This window comes from Apodemus sylvaticus, chromosome 16, assembly GCF_947179515.1.
Source record: "Apodemus sylvaticus chromosome 16, mApoSyl1.1, whole genome shotgun sequence".
Classification (NCBI taxonomy): domain Eukaryota; kingdom Metazoa; phylum Chordata; class Mammalia; order Rodentia; family Muridae; genus Apodemus; species Apodemus sylvaticus.
In genome coordinates, this window is record NC_067487.1 from 79,820,153 (window position 1) to 79,842,895 (window position 22,743).

General features: G+C 38.9%; 1 protein-coding gene across 2 annotated transcripts; it reads right to left on the reverse strand.

The window, feature by feature from the left end:
• Positions 1–4,428: 4,428 nt before the first annotated feature.
• On the reverse strand, positions 4,429–20,581 carry Cetn3 (centrin 3). Of its 2 annotated transcripts, none has more exons than XM_052159902.1 (5): positions 20,462–20,581; positions 19,017–19,152; positions 16,498–16,612; positions 9,070–9,261; positions 4,429–4,806 (listed from the first exon to the last, which is right to left on the reverse strand). In XM_052159902.1, exons 1-5 carry the CDS (start codon positions 20,476–20,478, stop codon positions 4,763–4,765), a joined length of 504 nt encoding a protein of 167 aa, XP_052015862.1. In that variant the 5' UTR covers positions 20,479–20,581; the 3' UTR covers positions 4,429–4,762. The 2 variants fall into 2 exon arrangements, with proteins under 2 accessions (XP_052015862.1, XP_052015861.1); XM_052159901.1 differs by lacking the exon at positions 20,462–20,581 and adding an exon at positions 19,899–20,137.
• Between the last annotated feature and the right edge of the window lie 2,162 nt (positions 20,582–22,743).

The following is a 22,743-nucleotide window of genomic DNA, read 5'->3' on the forward strand; positions in this document are numbered from 1 at the left end:
ACAAACACAATAAAAACTATAATAGTGTGTAACTCTCTTGCAAAATGCCAAGTTCTTCCTCAGCTTTTTTTTTTTTTTTTTAGTTGCAACAACAGGTCCCCCTGGTGGAGACTGAAAATATGTGTCCTATTTTTCTGTAGTCCAAATAGCAATTGGAGCATTTCGACCATCCTTCTTTGAATAAGTGTACAGTGAAAGTTGTGTGAAAACAAGGTGCCTGATTAAAGGACAGTAGACAAGAAAAAGGTCGATTCATCTTCTCTTCATGTAAACTTGTAGCTAACAATATTTGCAATTGCAGAAATCAAACCCTTTACCCTAAAAACTCCCCCAAAACATCAAGTTCTAATTGATAGTTAATATAATCTTCAATATACGATGCTTTTTAAAATTAGATTTACAGATTACACAAGTCTCCCAAAGATTCGTCATACTTGGTCTATATTCATGTGTATACACACACACACACACACACACACACACACACACACACACACACAAGACAAATGATTCCTGAGTTGGGAAAGAACTACCATTGTTCACTGATAGCCCTCCAGACCATCATCATGAGATTCCATTTCTTCGTTTACATTAGGCAATGTTCTGTCATAAGAACTGGACATGCATGTGCCACCTCCTATGAGGAGTGGAACAGAAGTTCTCCAATCCATCAGTGGATGCCCGCCCACAAGCTCAGTCATCTCAAAGAATCATGAAACTGACTTCATTCTGTACCCCTTGGAAAACCAACACGCATTGTCAGCTCAGAGAAACAACAGAAATTCCCAAGGCAGAATTAGGGACTTCTTCTATCCCAAAATGTCCTGGGGGACCTGAAGAGCTAATATCTGTGCACAGAAGTGCCAATCACATGCACTCAGACAGGTAAATACTTGGTGGTGCTTTCTCTGTCATCACTGCCCTGTTGCTCATTATTTACCATTGCCTTCTGCTACATCAATCCTGAGTCTTTGACTTTCCTCAGTCACAGAAGAGCCCTGGAGGCTACTGATGTAGTTAGTGGATTTCTTGAAGCCTAATCCAACAGAATTCTTGAGTGATAAGACACTAGGCCAAGTAATATACATAATCTTAACCCATTTGGAATCGATAGCATTGAGCTACCATCAACTCTGTAGCTCACACTGTCCTGAAATCCATAATGAAGCCCAGATAGATCTTGAATTCATGGCAATCCTGCCTTGGTCTGAGTACTGGTGTCACCAACATGAGCCACCATGTCTAGCTTCTGTTTCTTCCTCTTGGTACCTGAGGGGCGTCCCTGAACCATGAGTATAGAAATTAGCACTCTACATGCATACTGTAAGTCATGCTGTAAACAGCACACTATTCCCTCCAGTTTCTCATCTTATTTCAATTTGGATTATTGGAACAAGTATAGAAGCAGGCTAACCTCTCTATAGTAGTCTAGCACTTTCCCTCCCCTACAAGCAGAAATCCTTATAAAAGTTAACTAACCATATATCAAAGCAAATAGGCGACAAGAAGGGCTAGAAACACCACATGCAGCAGTAAGGGATAAGCCCTCTGAAATCCTAGCTTGATTCTGGATCTGGAATCTGTAGGTCTCTACTAATTGTTAGACTCAAGATCCCTTTATCTGACCTCAAATAACTACAGTTGTCTGTATTTATTCTTCTCATTCTTGTTGGCAATTTGTTTTCAATTCAATAATCCTAATACATTTGTAACATCTGTCACTACTTTTGAAAAAAATTGTAAATTATAAAATGGAAAGTAAATTGTAAAGAATTTGCTTTATCTTTTTATCTGAATTATTCTTTTAAAAATGTAGACCCTATTACACAGTAGAAAGCAAGAGGCACATGTCACTTAAAAAATAAACAAAACCTCTGGCCCTTAATAACTACCCAAGTAGCTAGATATACAAATCATAAATTTCAAATTTATTTCAACCAGCTGTTAATAGCATATGTCTGGAGAGTTTCTCAGACTGTACCTTCTCCAAACAGATGAGCATTTAGCTTACTAATGATGAATTCTCAAAGAAATTAATCTAAACAAACTTCTCGCCTCAAGTACAGCAGGAACCTGAGGCGTCCATGGTCAAACGCAGACGGCTTGAGCCCACGGGCCGTAATGACCTGGCAGTCAGCTTCCTGCAATCAGAGTCCCACCAGGCTTGGCGTTTCCCTGGGCCTTCCACCCGCCCCCACTGTCTCAGCCCTCACTGATAGATAGGTAGAGGGACTGCCTAGTGTGCGCCAGGTGCTAGGTCTGATCCCTAGTATCAAAAGAAAATAATAATAACAATTCGCCTCTAAACAATACCCTAGCTATTCTGGGTCTGTGTATTTAAAAGGTCCTGAGAAGCCCTAAAGATCACAGACTTTCCAAGGCCAAATAATTACAGAATTATAGGTAGTTAGGCCCATGGACCAATAATTTAAACTACAGAATAACTCTAATTGTAACAGCTTATATTTTCATTTGTCTTTGTAGTTCACATTTTTTACATTATAATTTCATTTATTTTTTCCCAAATGATATCTATTTTTTTAATTTTCTAGTTTAATTTTTTTTCTTTTAATCTTTAGCACAGTGGTAATGCCAATTAGATTTGAATTCTTAAAATGCAAATCCTTCATTTTTCCCCCACTAGTTTTGTTTTTATTGCCACTGTTGAAAATTATCCTACTATCCCTTGGGATTTAGATTCATAACAATTATCACCCAGCAAGACTGCTACAGAAGAAATCTCCCATAAAGAATAAGCTGGGCCAGTTACTCAAGTTTAATTGAACACTTGATCTTCAAAGAAAATGAAAAAAGGAAATGTAGATCTTGCTGAAAATATGGTCGCATCTACCTGTTTGGCAGAGACTTTAACTATATGAACTTTGAAAATAATCAAAATGCACATTTTAGAATAAAAGATTACTCCTCAGCAGGTCAAACCCAAACCTTTACCCTGCTGTTAAATCTGAGGTGCTTTCAATGGTAAAAAACATGATTTGGAAATATTTTTATCACTCAGCATTTAGTTGATGTGCACTGAGTGGTTTTTATTCTAAAGAGCCATCTATCAGTAGGCTTTCGCCGCTAGGTCACGGGAGTTCATGTTCTACAGTGTACATGTTTCCTTGCTGTCAGGTTTGCATGGACCTTTTGGAAGACCCTGGGGATAGGCCGTCTATGGTAATGCCACACAGAGAAAATGGTTGCTTTTTTTAGAGAACACAGTGGTATGTTGAGCAAATGTTACAGGCATATTAAAATCAGAAATGTCGAACTCCAGGGATTCTATTAAGTATCCCTGATTTCTTTTATTATGGAATAAAGAAAATCTATTCTAAAATATTGTTAATTAAGTATAAAATCAAGGTAACCTGCTGATCTTCAGTTCTATAAAATGTCATATTCCTAAAAATCACTGCATACTGAGAAATGTTTTTGTATTCTCAGTATAAAATTTATAATTTCTAAAGTTCTAATAAAAAGGCAACTTAGATTTTTATATACAGTTACCTAATAACTAATTACACTTAATATTTTGAGTGTTCCTCACTGGGGCAACTCTCACACATACATCAGATAGAACAAAGCCCTGACTTTACTTGTTTTAACTACTTTAACAGACTCAAAGTATTTCAACTACCTCTAATTTTATTGTTTGTTTTGCTCTTGTCTGTTTGGTTTTGTAACTTAAAGACCAGCCACTTAAATTAACAAGTCAGCTTTCTCTTAGGAGGACTGCTACCATCAGAGCTGACTTCAGGATGTGGTAGGCTGCCATTCTTCTGTGACCTGTCTCCCATAATCTTTTGTTTGCCCCAAACTGCAGTTAGGTAGAATTGCCCATTAATCCCTGGAGACTATCCCCACTGTGTCTTGATCCACCGTGGCGTGTCCCTTTAATAGACGACCTGACCCTTACGTGTTTCCCCACTGTGTCTTGATCCACCGTGGCGTGTCCCTTTAATAGACGACCTGACCCAAACAGCTATAGCTGCTTCCTATAGCTTGCCATTTCCTTTTCTGCATTTGAATGAAAGTTTGAATCTTTCATTTTGCCAAGAAGTTAAATGATTACAACTGTATTCAGGAAGTGTAATGAAGAAATGTTCACCCTCAATTTGTCATTACAAAACACAGATTTCTAAAATATGTTAACCAGCAAAGATGGGCAGATATGCAAAGTGCACAGTCCCTCCAAACTGAAGGGCTGCACTCTAAGGAAGGAATTAGACCTACACTGAATTGTCCTGTACTGAAATGCAAAATGTCAAGGCTGATGACCCTGAGTGATGAACAAATGTTCTCCTGTCACTTGTTGTTTCCAATTGACTTTCAAATACAAGTGAAAGTGTAAAGATGGAAGATTTTTTTAAAAAATTTTCTATTGTTAATAGATATCAGAAATTTAAAATAAAAATTTACCAAACATTAAGATAATAAAATAAGTATTTTATTAATGAATGTCTAAAAAAAATGTGCATGAAAATAAAAGCAATTAGCTAATGCTAAATTTAGAAGTCTCCAAATAAGGTATACCACATGATTTGATGTTTTAAAACTTTATATAAACATGTATTATAAATGTGAAGTCAACTACTACATTAATGACATAAACTTAACAGTATTGAAATATACATACAAAGGATGCTTGGTTTTGTTCCTTTTTAAAAAAAAGAACTATGTTTTCTTAAACAGGACTCCAGGCACACAAAGAGAAGATAGGTGGTAACAGCAACATTTTGTTGTTGAATCTTGTAATTCTTTATATGTCACCGGTCATAATAGCAATGAATTCCTCTTGATTTACTGTGGCAAGAAAGACAATATCATCATCAGACACATAGAAACTTTCTTAACCCAAGAATTACAATCATCATTTTACAATGTATTACACTTTATAATACAAAAATCTTACAAGTCAAAACAGAACTTATTCAACGGAATTTCTAAAATAAAAATATAAACAAATGTGGTAAGCATTTAAATAAATGAATATTCTATTATAGTAAGTAGGGACAACAGATGATAAAAGTCAGCCACAAATATAATATTGGTCACAAACAGTTTAAAAAGTAACCGTTCTAATATAAGTTAAACAACCACTCTTTATAATCAATACTTTACTAATATATTAGTAAGGCTTCCCCTTCATAGGTAAGTCTGACTACACCATGCATGTGAACTATCAGAATTCTAAAGAATGAAAATGCTTTAAAACTAGAAAAAATAACAAATTTTTTATTTTGGAAGCTTATTTAAAAAAAAAAAGTAACTGAAGCCAGTTACCTCATGTAACCTCAAAAGTATCAGTAGAAAGAGTAATTTAAGAAAATACAGATTATTATGCAACAACTATAAAACAAGAAAAGTAAACATACAGAAAATAATCACTCATGATAACCACTTGTTACTTTTACTAAAAGTATATATAAACTTTAGTAAGGAACTTGAATGTATGAGGTATGTTTAAGGCAATATAATAATAAACAGGACTATAATAAACAGAACTGAATAATCATAAATGTAATGTTTAAGAAGTACACACTCATACATAGGAATGTGCAAAAAACAAAGTTTCTATGTAAACCATGTGAGAATATGGACGTCAAGACTTTGTAAATATTCAAGGCACAAGCTATAATGGCAACTCTTATTATGGTAAAAAACCACCACACTGAAAAACAATGACCTGGCATCTTATCACAGCTCTGTACACACCAGCTCTGCACCCCATCTTCCTCATCGGAAAAGCAGACTGCCAGGGGATCTTTTAGACTGTTTCTCTTGAAATCCTACACAGTGAGTTACTGAGTCACACACTTATTCCCAGGTGTCAAATGAATGCCAACACCACAAAGCTATTGTATAGTGCATCAAAACACACACAGGGCTGCTGTTCTACAGTCCATCTGAATCAAACAGAGGTGAATAAATGTCACTATAAAATTGTTGCTAACTGAATGAAACAATGAATCATAAAGCTGAAAAACCTTATTCTCAGGCACTGGATGCTAAAATATTAAAAAGTCATGTTCTTAATATGTGGATAAGGTCACTTTCATGCTAAAGTCACCCTCAAGTGGTTTAGAAAATGTCAAGAATCAAAGTAACCCCAGAGCTGGTGCAATAATTATGCTCAGTTTGAAATGGAGAATAAATGCACGGAACCTACAGTAATATATTATAAAATATGGATCAAAAAGTATTGGAAAACATGACTACAGGAGAAATCATTAATGAGGAGATTTTGGATATGAACAACTCATGATCTGACTGTCAATTAAAAGTGTGGCATTTCAAAAGAAGGGACGGCACGGTGGGGACGCCCTCCCAGGCACGGGAAGAACACACACCTAGGAAGGTAAATCATGAGTTAAGAGCAGTTAGGTGTTCAAAGCAGGCAGACTTCCATGTACTCCTGCTCAGTCTTAAACCTTTACAAGGTACTGAGAGAACTGGAAGAGACAGGATACAAACCTACAATACTCTTAAACCAACTCACAGACCTGAGAAACTAGAGTTGTGATCTTTTCAGTTAAATAACACATCTGAAGAGCTTATGAGAATACGACCTGTTCTTCTCCCAACTAAGAATTCAAATAGACAAGAATCCTAAGCCAGTGTGAACTTTTATCTAAAAACCCAATGAAGCAATCAACACTGAGGCTTCTAGGGCAAAACAGGAAGTATTCTGGTTCTTAAGAAAGCAGTAAGCGAAACATCAGAGTGATTTGGTTATAAATCATGTAATACTGTATGTAACACAGCTAAGACTAAAATACTAAGAAGTACTAAGAAATACTTCAGTTTTATTAAAGATTTTACTTTTCTTAAAATATAAAACTTCAATAATCAAACTTCAAATAGAAGTTGTAAAAAATCACAAATAGTTGCTTTATGTTATTTATATATACTTTGAAGAATAATAGCATTACAAAATATTTTACTCTATTTTGTGATTTAATAATAATAAAAACACAGCATTTACGTCTAAGGCAATAAAGCACGAGGTACCTAAAGGGACCAAACGAGCCACTTGGCTGCAAGGGCGGCGGTAAGAACCCAGGCTTTCTGACCTCACAACAACCTTCCTGACAATGGTAGAACACCTGGCTTAAAGAAAAGCATCTGAGTGGCCGAGAAGATGGCTCAGCCAGTAAAAGCATTAGTCACATAAGCATGATGACCAAAATTCAATCCCCAGGACCCAGATAAAAACCAGATGAGAGAGTGCACTTCTGTGATGTCAGCACTCCTACAGAGAGAAGGGAGAATCCTAGCAGGTATGCAGCCCAGAAACAGAAACAGGAAGTCACTCTCAAAACATGGAAGAAGGTGAGAAATGACTCCCAAACACACACAGATACAAACAAATGCAGACACAGACACACAGACAGACAGAACATACACACACACACACACACAATCTAAAGTTTAAGTATCCGAGAAGCTATACAGCTTCAAAAGAAAAAATAAAAAAACAAAGTTTAGCATCAGAAGTACCAGTTGATAAATTAATACACTGCTTCCCATACCAGGAGGTCTGGTTAATATCTTACTATATATCTCAAACAATACTGAATGTCCATTTTCCTTGTGGAAAACTGAATTTGAGTTCTGCTCCTATCACGGACTAGCTCTGTGATAATCTACTATACACACTCACATGCACACATCTATCTTATGTACATACAGCTACAGTACCCTATACACTTTACAGTCGGTATTATGAAAACTGAGTAAAGATGCCAACCATCATCATTATTTAAAAAGTAGTCTACTGTAGCTTCTCAAATGTTACTTTCATCTTTATAAAAGCACATATTTTGTGTTATATTATTTAGATTTATTTTGAGAGACTGGTGTTACTCTTCTATATCCTCAGATATGCCTACGTATTTATGTTTATTTTGTAGTATTTATGTTTATTATTTGCCTTCATATCCATATTCACAGTCTTTATTTCTTTAACCCTATAATATTGAAAAAAGTTATTCTTAAAAACTGGATATCATTAAACATTTATAAGAGCAAATGAGTTACTAAATGTCACAAAAAAGCAACAAAATATTTTTATCTTCATCAGTTTAAAAGGCAAAAAAATACAGAACTTGGTTTGCCACCCAGAGGACTGACGTTAAACACATAAAACACAAGGGCATCTTGCTCTTCTAATGTCACGAGCCCTTAATGGCACCACATCAGCGGCCACACACACTGTAGAGGCTTCTGAGGAAAATGTGGTATTTCAGATGGTCTAGGTGGGGAAAGTGAGCAGCACTTCAACAAAGAGAAAAAGCAGCAAGCTGACGTCATCAGGATGTAGACGTTCAGTACATGACAGAATGCAGCGTAAGAGACCTCAGTACTAAGCATGGACTTTACTCTGTGGGGAGTGAAGATTCGCTCTTCGGTATCTGGGCACAGAAATGACAACACTATAACCCACATTTAGGAAAAGAAAATTATCGAGGGAATGAAAAAAGAGACGAAGGCTCATAAGCCCAGAGGACAGACAACGGGAAGGCTGTGAGAGACAGCAACATGTATTTGCAGGACAGGTGACACACAATGCTGCACCTCACAGGCAGCCTGGGAAAGAACACTGTGACATTTTAAATATAACTCAGGACCTGAAATAGAGCAGCAGAGAAAAAACAAACAAACAAACAAAAATAGATTAAAAGTGGTTGAAAGAAAAATCTACAAACTTAGTAATAGTTCAGAAGCATAAACAGGTTAAGGAACAAAGCATTGAAATCTCAACTTTTAATAATAGCTAAATTGTAGTACTATTTCATCTTCAGAGAAGTATGCATGATACTTCGTATTATGGCTTATTAAGTTGTTAAGGTTCCGCTTCGATATAAATGAAGCTTACAGAATGGCATCCAGCTGCACTCTCATCTATTTAGGAAGCTAAGATAAAAGGATTTTTAGTACAAGGTCAAACTTGAAATAACTTTAAAGTATCATGAGTTTTGTCTTCAAAAATAAAAGGGAAAGAAAGGGTGGGGGTGGGGAAGAGTTTGCTGGGAGTCCCTTTAGACAAGTGCGAGGCCGACTCACTCTCTCCGTCGCCATCTTTGTCAAACTCCTCGATCATGGCGCGTAGCTCCTCATCACTCATGTTCTCACCCAGCTCTCTGGCAACGCGGCGTAAATTCCTCAAGCTTATCTTTCCTGAATCGTCATCATCAAACAGTTTGAATGCTTTCAGTATCTCCTCATGTGGATCTCTCTCTAGTATCCAGTCTGTCACTAGAGTTAAAAGAAACTTTTTTAATGAGGACATTCATGTAAAAATCAGCTAGTCAATGAGAGCAACACCTGGGAGTCTGTCAACATTCAGTTAGTCTAATAATTAAATGTCACAGTAAATCACTAAAACTCAGAAATAAAACCTGTATACCAAATCCACATTTTAAATGTTAATCTTCTGATGTCTGTATTATAAATGTAAGCTAAATTATATTGTAAAAAGGCCAAAAAAGGGACAACATATATACACTATATTTCTTTCAAGCCTACTATTGTTAAGAATTAAACTGAGGATGAGAGATGGCACAGCACTTAGGACCACTTGTTCTTGCAGAGGATCTGAGTTCAATTCCCAGCAGGCACTTAGCAGGTCACAACAGACTATAACTCCAGTCCCAGGGGTCCAAAGTCCTCTTTCTGACCTACACCCTTCACACAAGTGCAATGCAAAAACACACAAGCAAAATATTCATAATATGTAAATATATTTACTTAAAAAATTAAGTCCACAAAAACATTACTCCACCTCACTCAGGTCACTAAGTTTAAGTGAATAATTTGCCCTGGCCATGTTAAAGCTGTTAGATAGTTTAATATCCTAATTCTTCCTCTAGCTGAATTAGACTAAGCCTGCAAACTTAATAGAAGCCATTCCCAACACCAATATAAGTCAGTAAATGTAAATGCTATCAGCACTGCCACGATTCAAACAAACACTGATTTCAGCAACAGTGAAGATTGGTTAAACACCTTCTGGAAGCAGGTCTAATTCATGTCCATTTTACTTTTTTAGCAAAATCCTAATTCTCAAACTAGCTAAAAAGATATGTCATTAAAGACTTCAGTAACAGTAACTCTTAATATATAAAAAATAAAACCACATGTCAATATACTAAGCTTATATATTTTAATAGCATAGGCCTTTAATCAAGTATGTTGCTTGATACAATTCTCAAAATATCTAAGTAAACATTTCTGAAGTAACTCTATATATTGTTCTGCTACTATAAGAAAAGGCGCTCATCATTCTATCATTAAAAGTAACAGGTTACCTCACTCAGGATGATATTTTCTAGTTCCATCCATTTGCCTAAGAATTTCATGAAGTCATTGTTTTTAATAGCTGAGTAGTATTCCCTTGTGTAAATGTACCACATTTTCTGTATCCACTCCTCTGTTTAGGGACATCTGGGTTCTTTCCAGCTCTGGCTATTATAAATAAGGCTGCTATGAACATAGTGAAGCATGTGTCCTTGTTATAAGTTGGAGAATCTTTTGGGTGTATGCCCAGGAGTGGTATAGCTGGGTCCTCAGGTATTACTGGATCCAATTTTCTGAGGAACCACCAGACTGATTTCGAGAGTGGTCGTACCAGCTTGCAATCCCACCAGCAGTGGAGGAGTGTTCCTCTTTCTCCACATCCTCTCCAGCACCTGCTGTCTCCTGTGTTTTTGATCTTAGCCATTCTGACTGGTGTGAGGTGAAATCTCAAGGTTGTTATGATTTGCATTTCCCTGATGATTAAGGATGTTGAACATTTCTTAAGGTGCTTCTCAGCCATTTGAGATTCCTCAGTTGAGAATTCTGTTTAGTTCTGTACCATTTTTAATAGGGTTATTTGGATTTCTGGAGTCTAACTTCTTGAATTCTTTGTAAATATTGGATATTAGCCCTCTATCGGATGTAGGGTTGGTAAAGATCTTTTCTCTATCTGTTGGTTGCCGTTTTTTGTCCTATTAACAGTGTCCTTTACCTTACAGAAGCTTTGCAATTTTATGAGATCCCATTTGTCAATTCTTGATCTTAGAGCATAAGCTATTGGTGGTCTGTTCAGGAAGTTTTCCTTTGTGCCCAAGCTCTGAATACCCAAGATATAATTCACAGACCACATGAAGCTCAAGAAAAAGGAAGACCAAAGTATGCATGGGAGGAGACAGAGAGATAAAGCGTGGAGCAGAGACTGAAGGAAAGGCCATCTAGAGACTGTCCCATGGGGGGCGGGGGGGGGGGGGGAAGAGATCATCCCATATACAGTCACCAAACCCAGACACTATTGTGGATGTCAACAAATGTTTGCTAATAGGAGTCTAATATAGCTGTCTCCTGAGAGGATCTGCTAGTGCCTGACAAATACAGAGATGGATGCTCTCCGTCAACCATTGGACTGAGCACAGGATCCCCAATGGAGGAGCTAGAGAATGGACCCAAAAAGACGAAGAGGTTTGCAGCCCCACAAGAGGAAGAATATGAACCTACCAGTACCCCCAGAGCTCCCAGGGACTAAACCACCAACCAAAGAGTATTCATGGAGGGACCCATGGTTCCAGTCACATATGTAGCAGAAGATGGCCTTGTCAGACATCAGTGAGAGGAAAGGCTCTTGGTCCTGTGAAGGCTCGATGCCCCAGTGTATGGGAATGTTAGGACAGGGAAGCAGGAGTGGGTGGATTGGTGAGCAGGGAGGGGGGATGGGATAGTGGGTTTTCAGAGGGGAAACGAGGAAAAGGGATAACATTCAAAATGTATATAAAGAAAATATCTAATAAAAAAAAGTAACTTGGTTCTATTGGGATCTATAGATTAATTTGAAAATTTCAAATGCCTGTAGATGGAAAGTACTGGGATGTTTATTGAATCCTAAGTAAAAAATATATAATTTAAGTCCTCTAGAAGTTGTTGTCTGTCTATTTCATCTGTATTTAGCTGAATAAGCACCTAGTCAAAGCTGTTACATCAACTACACATATATCCAAAATTATCTTTCGCCATTAATTTTATCCAAAAAAAGGTTTCCAAAAAACTATTTGAGTCTATTACTATAAGTATGCAAATCAAGGTTCATAAATATTCAGTAACAGAAATTGGCATACCTACAGCCATAACACCAAAATAAAACACCACACATAACTCTGTGGCATACACTCAACTTATTTTGAATTCAGTCCCAACAAGAAAGCAGGACAAGGAAAAAAACTGTTATGAAATTTTCTTCATTGATTAAGTAACATACATGACAGGTAAAGCAGTAAGGCAGACTGCTGCAAATACTAACGCGCTTAAAGCCACCACAGAGAGGAGGCCAACAATACATACACTATCCCACCGCAGCTCTATCAGTGTCTCACAGCTTTGTCCATAATCGACTACCTCTCTCTCTGACACAGTGCACTTTTCTTAGGATGTGTAACTGCCCATAACTCTGAGCAGCTAAAGCATCACCTGATATGGAGTATTTTATGGTGACTCTCCTCTACATCGTCACCTTCCATTTCTGTTCTACAAGTACAACTTCTTTGTAAGGCATCTTTTTTTTTCAATGGAGACAAACCAGGCATAGTGGCCCACACCTATAAACCAAAAGAAGGACTTAAAGCAATTAACACACACACACATAGCTAAGACATCACCTGGTTCACAAAGTTCTAAATGTCTGTCCATGCAACTACTTTTTGTTGTTTTGATTTTTACATTGTAATGACATAAAGCACACTAAAACCAATTGCAAAGATACACTATTTAACTACGCTGTTGGAAATGTCATTCCATCAAAAATATCTGACCTTCTAAAAATCATGTAAGGAAACAGCAAATTCTGAAAAGACAAATCAAAATCATGAAAGATAAAGTTAGAAAGCTGATGAGAGGACTCCGTGGTTTAGAACACTGGTTGTTCAGTTCAATTCTCAGCAAACACATGGTGGCTCACAACCATCTTTAAAGTGATCTATAAAGAGATCGGACACCCTCTTCTGGCATGTAGGTATCCATGTAACCAGAGCACTCCTACGTTTAAAATAATACATAAATAAATTTTTAAGTAGATGTTAGAAAGATCCTATCCAAACATATAATACTTATTTCAAACTCAAAAATGTTGGACTTTCAAGCCCTTCTATAACACCATATGGGCTTCGCAGCCTCTTAGGCCTCTACTGATGGCAAGGTAGCTGCCACACTGACTTGGAAACAGTGGCATCACACTAAACCCCATAAATGTCCCTAATTATCCAAGCATTGGGCACTACAGTTCTGAAGACACTATCTTGCTTTACTCTCAAATACAGCCTCTTTCTTTTCATCCTAACAATCTTGATGGTAACGTCTAGAACTTTCTGCCTCCAAAATCACTCCAGCTCATCTTCGATCTCTCATCACTTCCTGTTGATAAAACACAATCTCCCATTAAGCTCTGCTGACTGAAGCCCCATCTTCACTACGCAGGTGAATCAGTCTGACTCAAGGCTGCCTTCCAGTGCTCTGACCCTCCTCTAACAGAAGGGACTTCATGAGCTCAAGCTTCTCAACATGCTGAACATCTGAGTGCCACTACGCTTTGTCACTTTCTATGCTAGACTGTATCCCTCTACTCCTACAGTCTTCTTGGAAACCTTCCATCCCTTAAAGATTTAAGTTTAAAAAAAAAATCCTCTTTGCAAAAACTTAAATTGCCCTGGGTGAAGACTTGACAAAGATTTCTTATAAAAGGTCTGATAGGAAACATTTTAGGTTTTCCGGGGTCCTAAGCTCACAGTCTGAACTACTACCTGGTAACAGAAAAGCAGTGCCCACCAATGCGGGAAACACAGAGCACAGTTCAATTCAGTCCAGGGGCTACAGGTGACAACTCTGACCCTACACAGCAATCTCTCTCACATAGAATCAAAATATACTGTCACCACACTTAAATCCTAAGGTCCTCAACACATTTCTTGGTAATTTTAACTACCATTCTTCCCGCCAAATGCAAAAATTTCAGTGTTGGATAAATAATCAAAATGAACACACTGTAATATTTTATTCTAGATAGGATTTTAAAAATGTAAGAAATACAAGCCAGGAACAGATGAAATAAAAAATATTACACTTCTACTGACCTTACCTTAAAAGCAAAAATTCCTGAAATACCCGCTACTCATTAGCCTCAGACAAATGATTCTAGCTACCCACTGCACTGAATGTACGTCAATGCCTTTTTCTCTTAATGGGAAGAGCCCAATAAGCCCAGGAACATCTGGAGATATCTGTGGGACAGTGTCCTTAGGCAACAACAAATGGTCCATAGAGCTAAGGTTTAGGTAATACGAAATTCTGTTTTTAAGTAGTAAAATACTAAAAACTATAATTCTTAAAATGGAACTTACGAAAAAAATGTTTTACTAAACTATGAATAATAATGCTTAAAGTAGCCTTCAAAATAAAAGACAAAATAAAGCAATGAGATTATAGAATAGAATGTTTTAATGTCCCAACAATACAAATATATTTCCAACTTCTGAATTCTGAAACAAAGAAAGCACTATTTTTTCTCTCCTGACACAAACTCTATGTGTTTTGCTTGGAGACAGGGTCTCATTAGCCCTCTCTGGCCTGGGGTTCCTTATGCAGACCAGGTTGACCTCAAACTTACAGAGAATGGGATTACTCTTAATCATAACACCAGCATTCAGTAGCTCTTATTATCCACTACAGTCTTTAACATTTCATATGCGAATCAGCTACTTACCTCCCAGAAACTTAGATAAAAATGAGTCACAGACAAGTAAACTAACCAAGTTACACAGACAGAGTCAGAACCGAGATCTGAAGTCTGGAATCTGGTCCCAAGATAGCCTGTGCTAACACTCCACTGTGGGGCTTTTATGTGCCTTCATTATAGCTTTGTCATGAGAGCATCAGTTCTACTGTCCAGACCTCGCTTCTCTAACTGCCCCATGTTAAACGACCTGGGTACTCTGATCAACCTTAGGAGACCATGGAAACTGTGAGGAGAAAGGTGGCTCTTGCTCTCTTCTCAAGGAAACAATCCTACAAACTGGGCGGGGACAAATACGCTTCTAACCTGGACAATCCGCCTCTGAAACAGACACACACTATCCCTAAGCAAAGGTCTGCTGTGTTAGGAGAAACAGTCCTTCCTCTGACATCTGTCCCTTTGTCTTCTGCCTCCTGCTCTGAGTAGGAGTTCCCTAACAAGACAGAGAGTGTGTGTGTGGGGGGGGGGGGGGGGAGGGGGGAATGTCTCTGTCTTCTCATTACCATTTCTTTTTCTTTCCTGTATTACTTCTCCTCTAATATTTAAATAAAGGTTTTGTATGTATGCATAATTGTATTAGTTTTAAATATTATTAATATATGAAAATAACTACATGACATGCTTAGATTATGACCCCTAAAATGTTATCATTGGTTTAGAATAGTAAGTTACACAAAGTAAACCTAAATATTCATATAATGTTATATAACACTGTGGGCAATATAATTAAGTTACAGTAGCCAATTCCTAGCCTTCCAGAATCTTCTATTGAAAAATCCTTGCCTGAATATACCCTGAATAACCCTTCCCCCCCAGTTGTCCCCCCCCCCCACAGGGTTTCTCTGTGTAGCCTGGCTGTCCTGGAACTCACTCTATAGACCAGGCTGGCCTTGAACTCAGAAATCTGCCTGCCTCCCAAGTGCTGGGATTAAAGGTGTGCGCCACCACCGCCCGGCCTGAATAACTTATTAAGAATCACTATGCAAGACTCAACCACAGTAAGCTCCGTCCATCTTCAGGTGGCATTTCCTAAGTTCTCCTGCTTCTGCCCCACCAAAGACATCCCTCAATCCCTCAGAACAGCCTGGCCATTGCCTCACCTTTACAGCACAGCACTCTCCCTGAGATTAAGGTTAGTGAGTAGAGAGCCTAACAAACTATCAACTTAACAAGATGGATTTCATATCCCCATCTCCCACCAAGACACCAAGTCCTACTTCCCTCTTCTCCACTGTACCAACAAAAATCACATAGCACAGAAGTCTTTACAAACAATTCCTAAACATCAGAATACTAAATCTTCTATTTTACTGACAAGAAATATTTTTTGGTCACCTTTTAGTGACATAATCTTAATAAGCCATAAAAATCTAGACAATAATTCCTTGTTAAAGAAATCACCAGCTGGGCAGTGGTGGCACACACCTTTAATCCCAGCACTTGGGAGGCAGAGGCAGGCAGGTTTCTAAGTTCGAGGCCAGCCTGGTCTACAGAGTGAGTTCCAGGACAGCCAGAGCTACACAGAGAAACCCTGTCTCAAAAAAACCAAAAAAATAAAAAATAAAAAAATTAAAAAAAAAAATCACCAAAAGTCAACACTAATTGTCACAGTATAGCTGGAAATGTTTTTTTTCTTTGAAAACATATGAAAACCTTCTAATTTTCCAACAAGTACTGGGTATAAAGATGACTTAAGTACATACCAACTTCATTAAAATCTTCAAATGTGATCTTGCCTGTGGCTTCTCTGTCATAATCTTTAAGAATCTTCAACACATCAGCCTTTTTCACATCAAAGCCCAAGGCTCTCATTGCCACCTTTTGGATTAAGAAGGAAAAACAAACTGTAAAGCACTCCTTACAAAAGAAATAATCACTGATTTCTAAGAAAGTTTTCCATCTTAAAAGACAACAACAGATTACTAAAGCACAATTATTCTGTATTTTTACCTCTAACTTAAGAATATAAAACCATAATGGTTTTTCATTTTGAAATTAAATAGAAATTATTTTCATTGACATTTTGCTGTTTTATATGGCCAATGAATTAAAAAGTTTACAAAAAATACATAAAACAATGAACTAAATACAAAGATAACCATGTGTTATCAAGGGATTAAAGGCATGTCACAAATACTAAAAGGCAAGCCAAGAGCATAAAAGCAATAAAAAGGAAAAAAAGGGTAACAATTTCAGGCTTCCATGGTTGACATCACGGAATTTTATAGTTTTATCAGTCAAGACTGAGGTAAGACTGTCATTAGTTTGAGATGAGAGTAGTATGGAATACATATAAAGATCCTTTCTCAACAAACAAGCCAGCAATCGGCCTTCCCACCAGAGCATACAGAATTAGCTACAGCGGTGGCATTAGTTTCAGATGACTGAATTTAAACAGAAAACTGCTCCTAGTACCAGGGAAGGAAAGCTGTGTCACTTATATGTCAGGCAACCCTTTCTGAACAGAGGAAGAGCTTGTGGAGAGGAGAGGATGGGACACGAGGCCTGGACAGAGGGCTGGGAACACAGCTGCCCCTCTTCCAGGTGGGGAGGCTCTGGGCGGAAGGAATTAGTAAATAAGAACAGGTGGTCATGGAGACAGCAGCACCCAGCATGCAGGGCAGGGCAGCCAGGAAAGGCCCATGAGCAACGGCATGGTCCAAGAACTGAAGAAAGAGGAAATGCAATGGCAGTGTAAAGGCCAATCAGAAATAAGGAAGCCTGGCTAGGAAACAAAGGCCCAAACAGGGATGTTCAACCACAACAAATGACTAGGACACCAACAGGAATAACTCCGCCTGTGTGGGGGAGGGGAGCAGCAGCAAGAGAACAGTGGGGTGGGGAAAGAGCTAAAAGATGACCTCAAGATTGCGGCCAAAGCTTCGGGCCTATTATTACTTTTAGATAGTCTATCCTCTCACTACGTAGTTTCTACCCCTACTTGAAATGCTTAAAAATCACCTACAATGTTGCCCAATTTAAAACTACATTTAACATTTAAGATATCAAAAGTTAGCGGGGCGGTGGTGGTGCTGTAATCCCAGCACTCTGGGAGGCAAAGGCAGGTGGATTTCTGAGTTTGAGGCCAGCCTGGTCTACAGAGGGAGCTCCAGGACAGCCAGGGCTATACAGAGAAACCCTGTCTCGAAAAAACCAAATCCAAAAACAAAACAAACAAACAAACAAACAAACAAAAACCAAAAAAAAAAAAAAAAGGATATCAAAAGTTGAGGGCTGGTGAGATGGCACAGTGGTTAAGAGCACCAACTGCTCTTCCGAAGGTCCTGAGTTCAAATCCCAGCAACCACATTAGATCCATAATGAGATCTGATGCTCTCTTCTGGGGCATCTAAAGACAGCTACAGTATACTTACATATAATAAATGAATTAATAAACAAATCTTTTTTTAAAAAGATATCAAATGTTATCTTTCTTACTGGGTTGAACATAAGAGATGTGTTTATTTCCCCTTCTACCTTTACTCGTAATTTTAAGCCTTAAACTGAACATTTTCCCTCAGCATATAACAACATTAGGCATTATCCTTTGTAACAGAGAACACTAAGAATGTGTTAGTGCTATCTTAAACATTAAAGCTCATTCTCAGAAATGTCTGAGCAAAGCCAACAGTCTCCATCTCAAAACTGTTTAGGCTGCACTTCAGAGACGGCTCTGCAGAGTGCTCACCCTGCAATCATGAGGACCAGAGTTCAAATACCCACCACTCATGAGAAAAAGACAGGCCTAGTGGCAGGTGCCAGTGATGAGGTGTGGAGACAGGAGCAGTCCGCAGAGTTCCAGTTCAGTGAGATAGACTGTCTCAAGGCAATAGTGTTGGCAGACACGTTAAGGTCCACCCTGCCCTCCACATGATACACAACGGGATGAACAGGCCTGCTTGAGCAACATGCACAGGCCACAAACATGTGTTTTAAAACTGAGCTCCGCCATCCCAGAGGAAATGGCAGTAGGAAGTGCATGCTAAGAACCGCCCCTTTAACTGGGTGGATGGGCAGTCAGCCCTTCCATAGGGTGTTCTCTCACACTTCTATCAAGGTTCTAGAAGCCAAATTCCCTTTTTTACTAAGTTTTCTTGGAGCACCTGTGGGTGAGCACTACAAACAGCCTCACAGTTCTGAAACAAGCTTCTAGAATAGACTTTAAAGCAACAGTCACAAATGCAATTGAGTCAAATAAAAATGGGTCTGAAAGTCCCGTTACCTTTAATTCATGATAATCTATGGCTTGGTCTTTGTCAGTATCAAATAGCTCAAAAGCATCTTTAATTTCTTGCTTCTGTTCTTCAGAGAGCTCTCTTCGTTTTTTCCTTTTTGTTTTGTCTACTACAAGCTCACCTCTAGGACACAGAAAAATGTCTTTAGTCCACCCTAACCCAACTTAGGATGAAAAATCGTTTTCTAAATTTCAACAAAGCAGAGTAGTGTGACAAAGAAATTGTCCCTAAGTCAATGTCCTGTAGTCCCACGTAAAATATAAAAGGGGCTAAACAATGTCCCGTAGTCCCATGTCCCAAATGTTTTATAACAAATCCTAATCAAAGTCGAAAGCACCGAAAACAACATACATATTATTCATGTCATCTACCAAGGGCATAAAAATAAATAACAAATAGATCAACCACGATAAACTTGGTTTATTTTGGAAAGCTTATAAATTCTCACAATTACTACAAAAAATCAACCATAAAACTTAAAAGGTTACCTTAGCACTGTAAGTTTAAAATGTTTTTAAATCATACATTTCTATCAGTGCTCTATGGTTTTATTCCACTGATATTAGCCAGGTAAAATATAAAAGGGGCTAAACATGCGAATACTGGACGCCCCAAAATCACAGCATCTAATACGCATGCTTAAGTCTACATGATGTTTAAAAGTGTTTTAACTCTCACTTAACATGTAAACGATAGGTTAAACGTCTTCGTTTTAAAACTCTGGAGAAGCTTAAAGAAGATCTAAAAAGGGCACTTGGATCTGAACATGTCTGCCTTAAAAAGCTGCCAACGCAAAAATGCAGTCCAAATGATTACACGAGGATACAACACGTGTATGCGCACGTTTTAAAGGATGGAAGCTTTAAAACCTCAAAACTCGGCCGACGCTACCAGCTCGATATTTACGTCTGAGCAGCGTCTGGCTCGGGAACGCCCGCCCGTGGCCCCGATGTGGGGCCGACTCGGAGCCGAGCGGGTGCGAGCCGGGCCGGGAGCCGTCCTCACGGGACCCCGGCTGCGCCCACTGCAGGCCCCGCGTCCTGCGTCTCCCTGGGCAACGCACAGACCGGCGCGGCCCGGGGCAAGTGGACATGGACAGGGGGAGGAGCCAATGGGGGGGGGGATGTCCGGAAGTGAAGGAGGGTGTCCCGGAAACGAGATCCACCCGAGACGCCTAAAGCACAGCGCGCCTCGGGGCCGGGGAGAAAGGCAAGCTCTCCCGTGACTTTCCGGAGGAAGCAGGCGGCCAGGCCCGAGTCCCTCAGACGCGTGAGGGAAACCTCGCGAGACTTCACTCGGGGTGCGGTGGTGTCCGGAGGCGGGAACCGCCGAGTCAGATGATCGGTGCTGGGCCCCGGCTCCCGACCCGGCCTCCCATCCACGCCCGCCCTGGCCCTCCGGGGAACGGAGGCGCGGCCTCCTCATTACCGACCTCAGAGCTAAACTCATTTTCTCTTCCGACAGAGATGTTCCGCTCAAGGACTTTTCCACGGGAAACAACAGCCGCCAACCTCCACGGCCTCGGGGACCACCCACCAGACAGGAGTTTCTGGGCGCGATTGGCTGAAATTGCCAACAGCCGGCCCGTTGGGGGCGGAAGCGTCACTTGCTTCTGTTTTCATTGGTCAGCATTCATGTCAATCAAGTACACATTTTTGCTGCTGGCTGGCTGGCCCCCTGGATTGGCCAGAGACTTTCCCGAATCCTTTGCGCGCCTGCTAGAGTCGCCACGCGGGATTCGGGCAGGCAAGGCGAGGCTCCACGGGGGACTTGCTGCTGGACTTCCGAGCACGCGTGCAGGGCGTCGACAGAGCGAAGGGAAAAGGACACAGCACAAGCAGCCTGCTTAAAATGAGGGAGCAGTTATTGGGGATCCAGGCCTGCGAAAAGATGTACAATTTTGCGTGACTGATGCACCTGAAAAATGTATATCTAAAGGCGACATTCTTTATTCTTAGTTCCGTAAGAACCAAGCTAAACGTTCTTCCCCCGTACAACTTTCCCAAGTGATTTTAGGCAGACTGGATTAGGCTTTTCATTTTGTTGTTTTGTTAGGTCATTTACAGTAAGACTACCTAAACCACCCTGTGTGATTGGAAATGTGTTTGTTTGCTTTTGCTCCTCACTTTCTAGTGCTGTAAACTATGTGCGTCAATCTCATCTTAACACCCACTAAGCCTCTTGAAGTTAACTTGGATTATCAAGCTGTTAGACTGACTGCCATCAAGGCCAGGATTCTTCTACAAGACTATTTGTACCAAATAAAATATCTGAACTTAGGTGCGCCATAAATACTTGATGCATAAAATGAGGTTTTATTGTGGAAAAGTCGGAAACTACGGAGCTAACCTGCAGTTCTTATCGGTATAAATACAATAAGCTGGGGCTAAGAAGTAGAAAGGGCACATTTATATATAAGCTTGTAGGTGAGGGAAGGACGCTGTGTAATTGCCTGTGCATGTGTTAACCCTGGAGTGTAAATACAAATTTGGACAAGTAAAGAGAATAAAGCTAAAAAATAGTAGCTAAATGATAATACTCCCAAAACCAAAGTAGAAAATTGTTGAACTCACTAGGCATGGTGCTACTACTTTTAATCCCAGCACCCAAGAGACATAAGAGCAGTTCTCTGAGTTCTTTATATAGTGAATTGCAGGCCATCCAGGACTAGTGGTGAGACCCTGCCTAAAATATAAAAATTAAGTACTTTTATTATCAAGTTTAAAAGGAAAAAGGAAATTAGATTAAATTATACACTAAAGAACACTTGGAAAAAACTACTGAATTTTTAAGATTGTAAAACAAAGAAGAAAATTATTAAAGGTGAAAATAAACCACGTATATGGAGATGTTTGAAACAAAGGACAAAATAAAATAAATTAGAAGAAAATTACTGAAAATTGATATAATGGGAATTTTTAAAGGAACTTGATAGAATTAAAAAACTGAAAAAGTATTCTCATCATTTAATATGAAAATTTTTCTTGCAATACATAAATTTCACAGACTTCTAGGAAGTAAAATAAGGAAGGAATTATTACTTAAATTTAGTACTTTAAAATAGGCCAGCAAGCTAGTGCATTGCTTAAAAGGGCTTTTCATATAAGCCTGATGACCAAAGGTGCATTCCCACCCCTGCAAGCCCACTGGAAAACCATTGTGGACAAAGAGCGCCAACCCCGAACAGTTGTCTTCTGACCACCACACATGTGCCATGGCTGTGGCCCACGTGCACACAAGTGTGCACATACACACACACACACATACTAATAATTATTGTAAATGTGATGCTTCTAATATATACAGTCAAATCTAAATTATTTCAAAAGAAAATAAAAGTAACCAAAAGTTAGAAAACTGAATTTGGTCAACATAGGCAAAAGTAATCAAATAAAATTCTGTTTCTACAACTAAAACATATTTGATCCACTTGGATTTTTGTGCAAGTTTAAGATTCTTGATCTAATTTCTGTGCTTTAAATTCAATGCATAGTAATTATAATTTTCTATTTTGAAGCAAAGGTAACTAGCAAAAACTTTCAGCATGCTAAAAACTTTTGCAGCCACTCAAATACATTGGTTTTTAGCTGCTTCTCCACCTTCTCTGAAAATCTACTAAGACAACTTGCCTACCCTGCTATTTTTCTTTTCAAGTAATAAAATGGCCATCAAAAAGAAAAGGGGGAACCTCAATTGAACAAAGGCAAGGAACTG

Bases quoted from the DNA above. Each gene is read 5' to 3' on its own strand.
- Cetn3 (XM_052159901.1), bottom strand. From the start codon at position 20,122: ATGTCCACTTGCCCCGGGCCGCGCCGGTCTGTGCGTTGCCCAGGGAGA. The intron at 16,613-19,016 runs GTAACGGGACTT...TTAATCCAAAAG, and splicing joins TAGATTATCATGAATTAAAG to GTGGCAATGAGAGCCTTGGG. The intron at 4,807-9,069 runs GTGAGTCGGCCT...TTCTTGCCACAG, and splicing joins CAAAGATGGCGACGGAGAGA to TAAATCAAGAGGAATTCATT.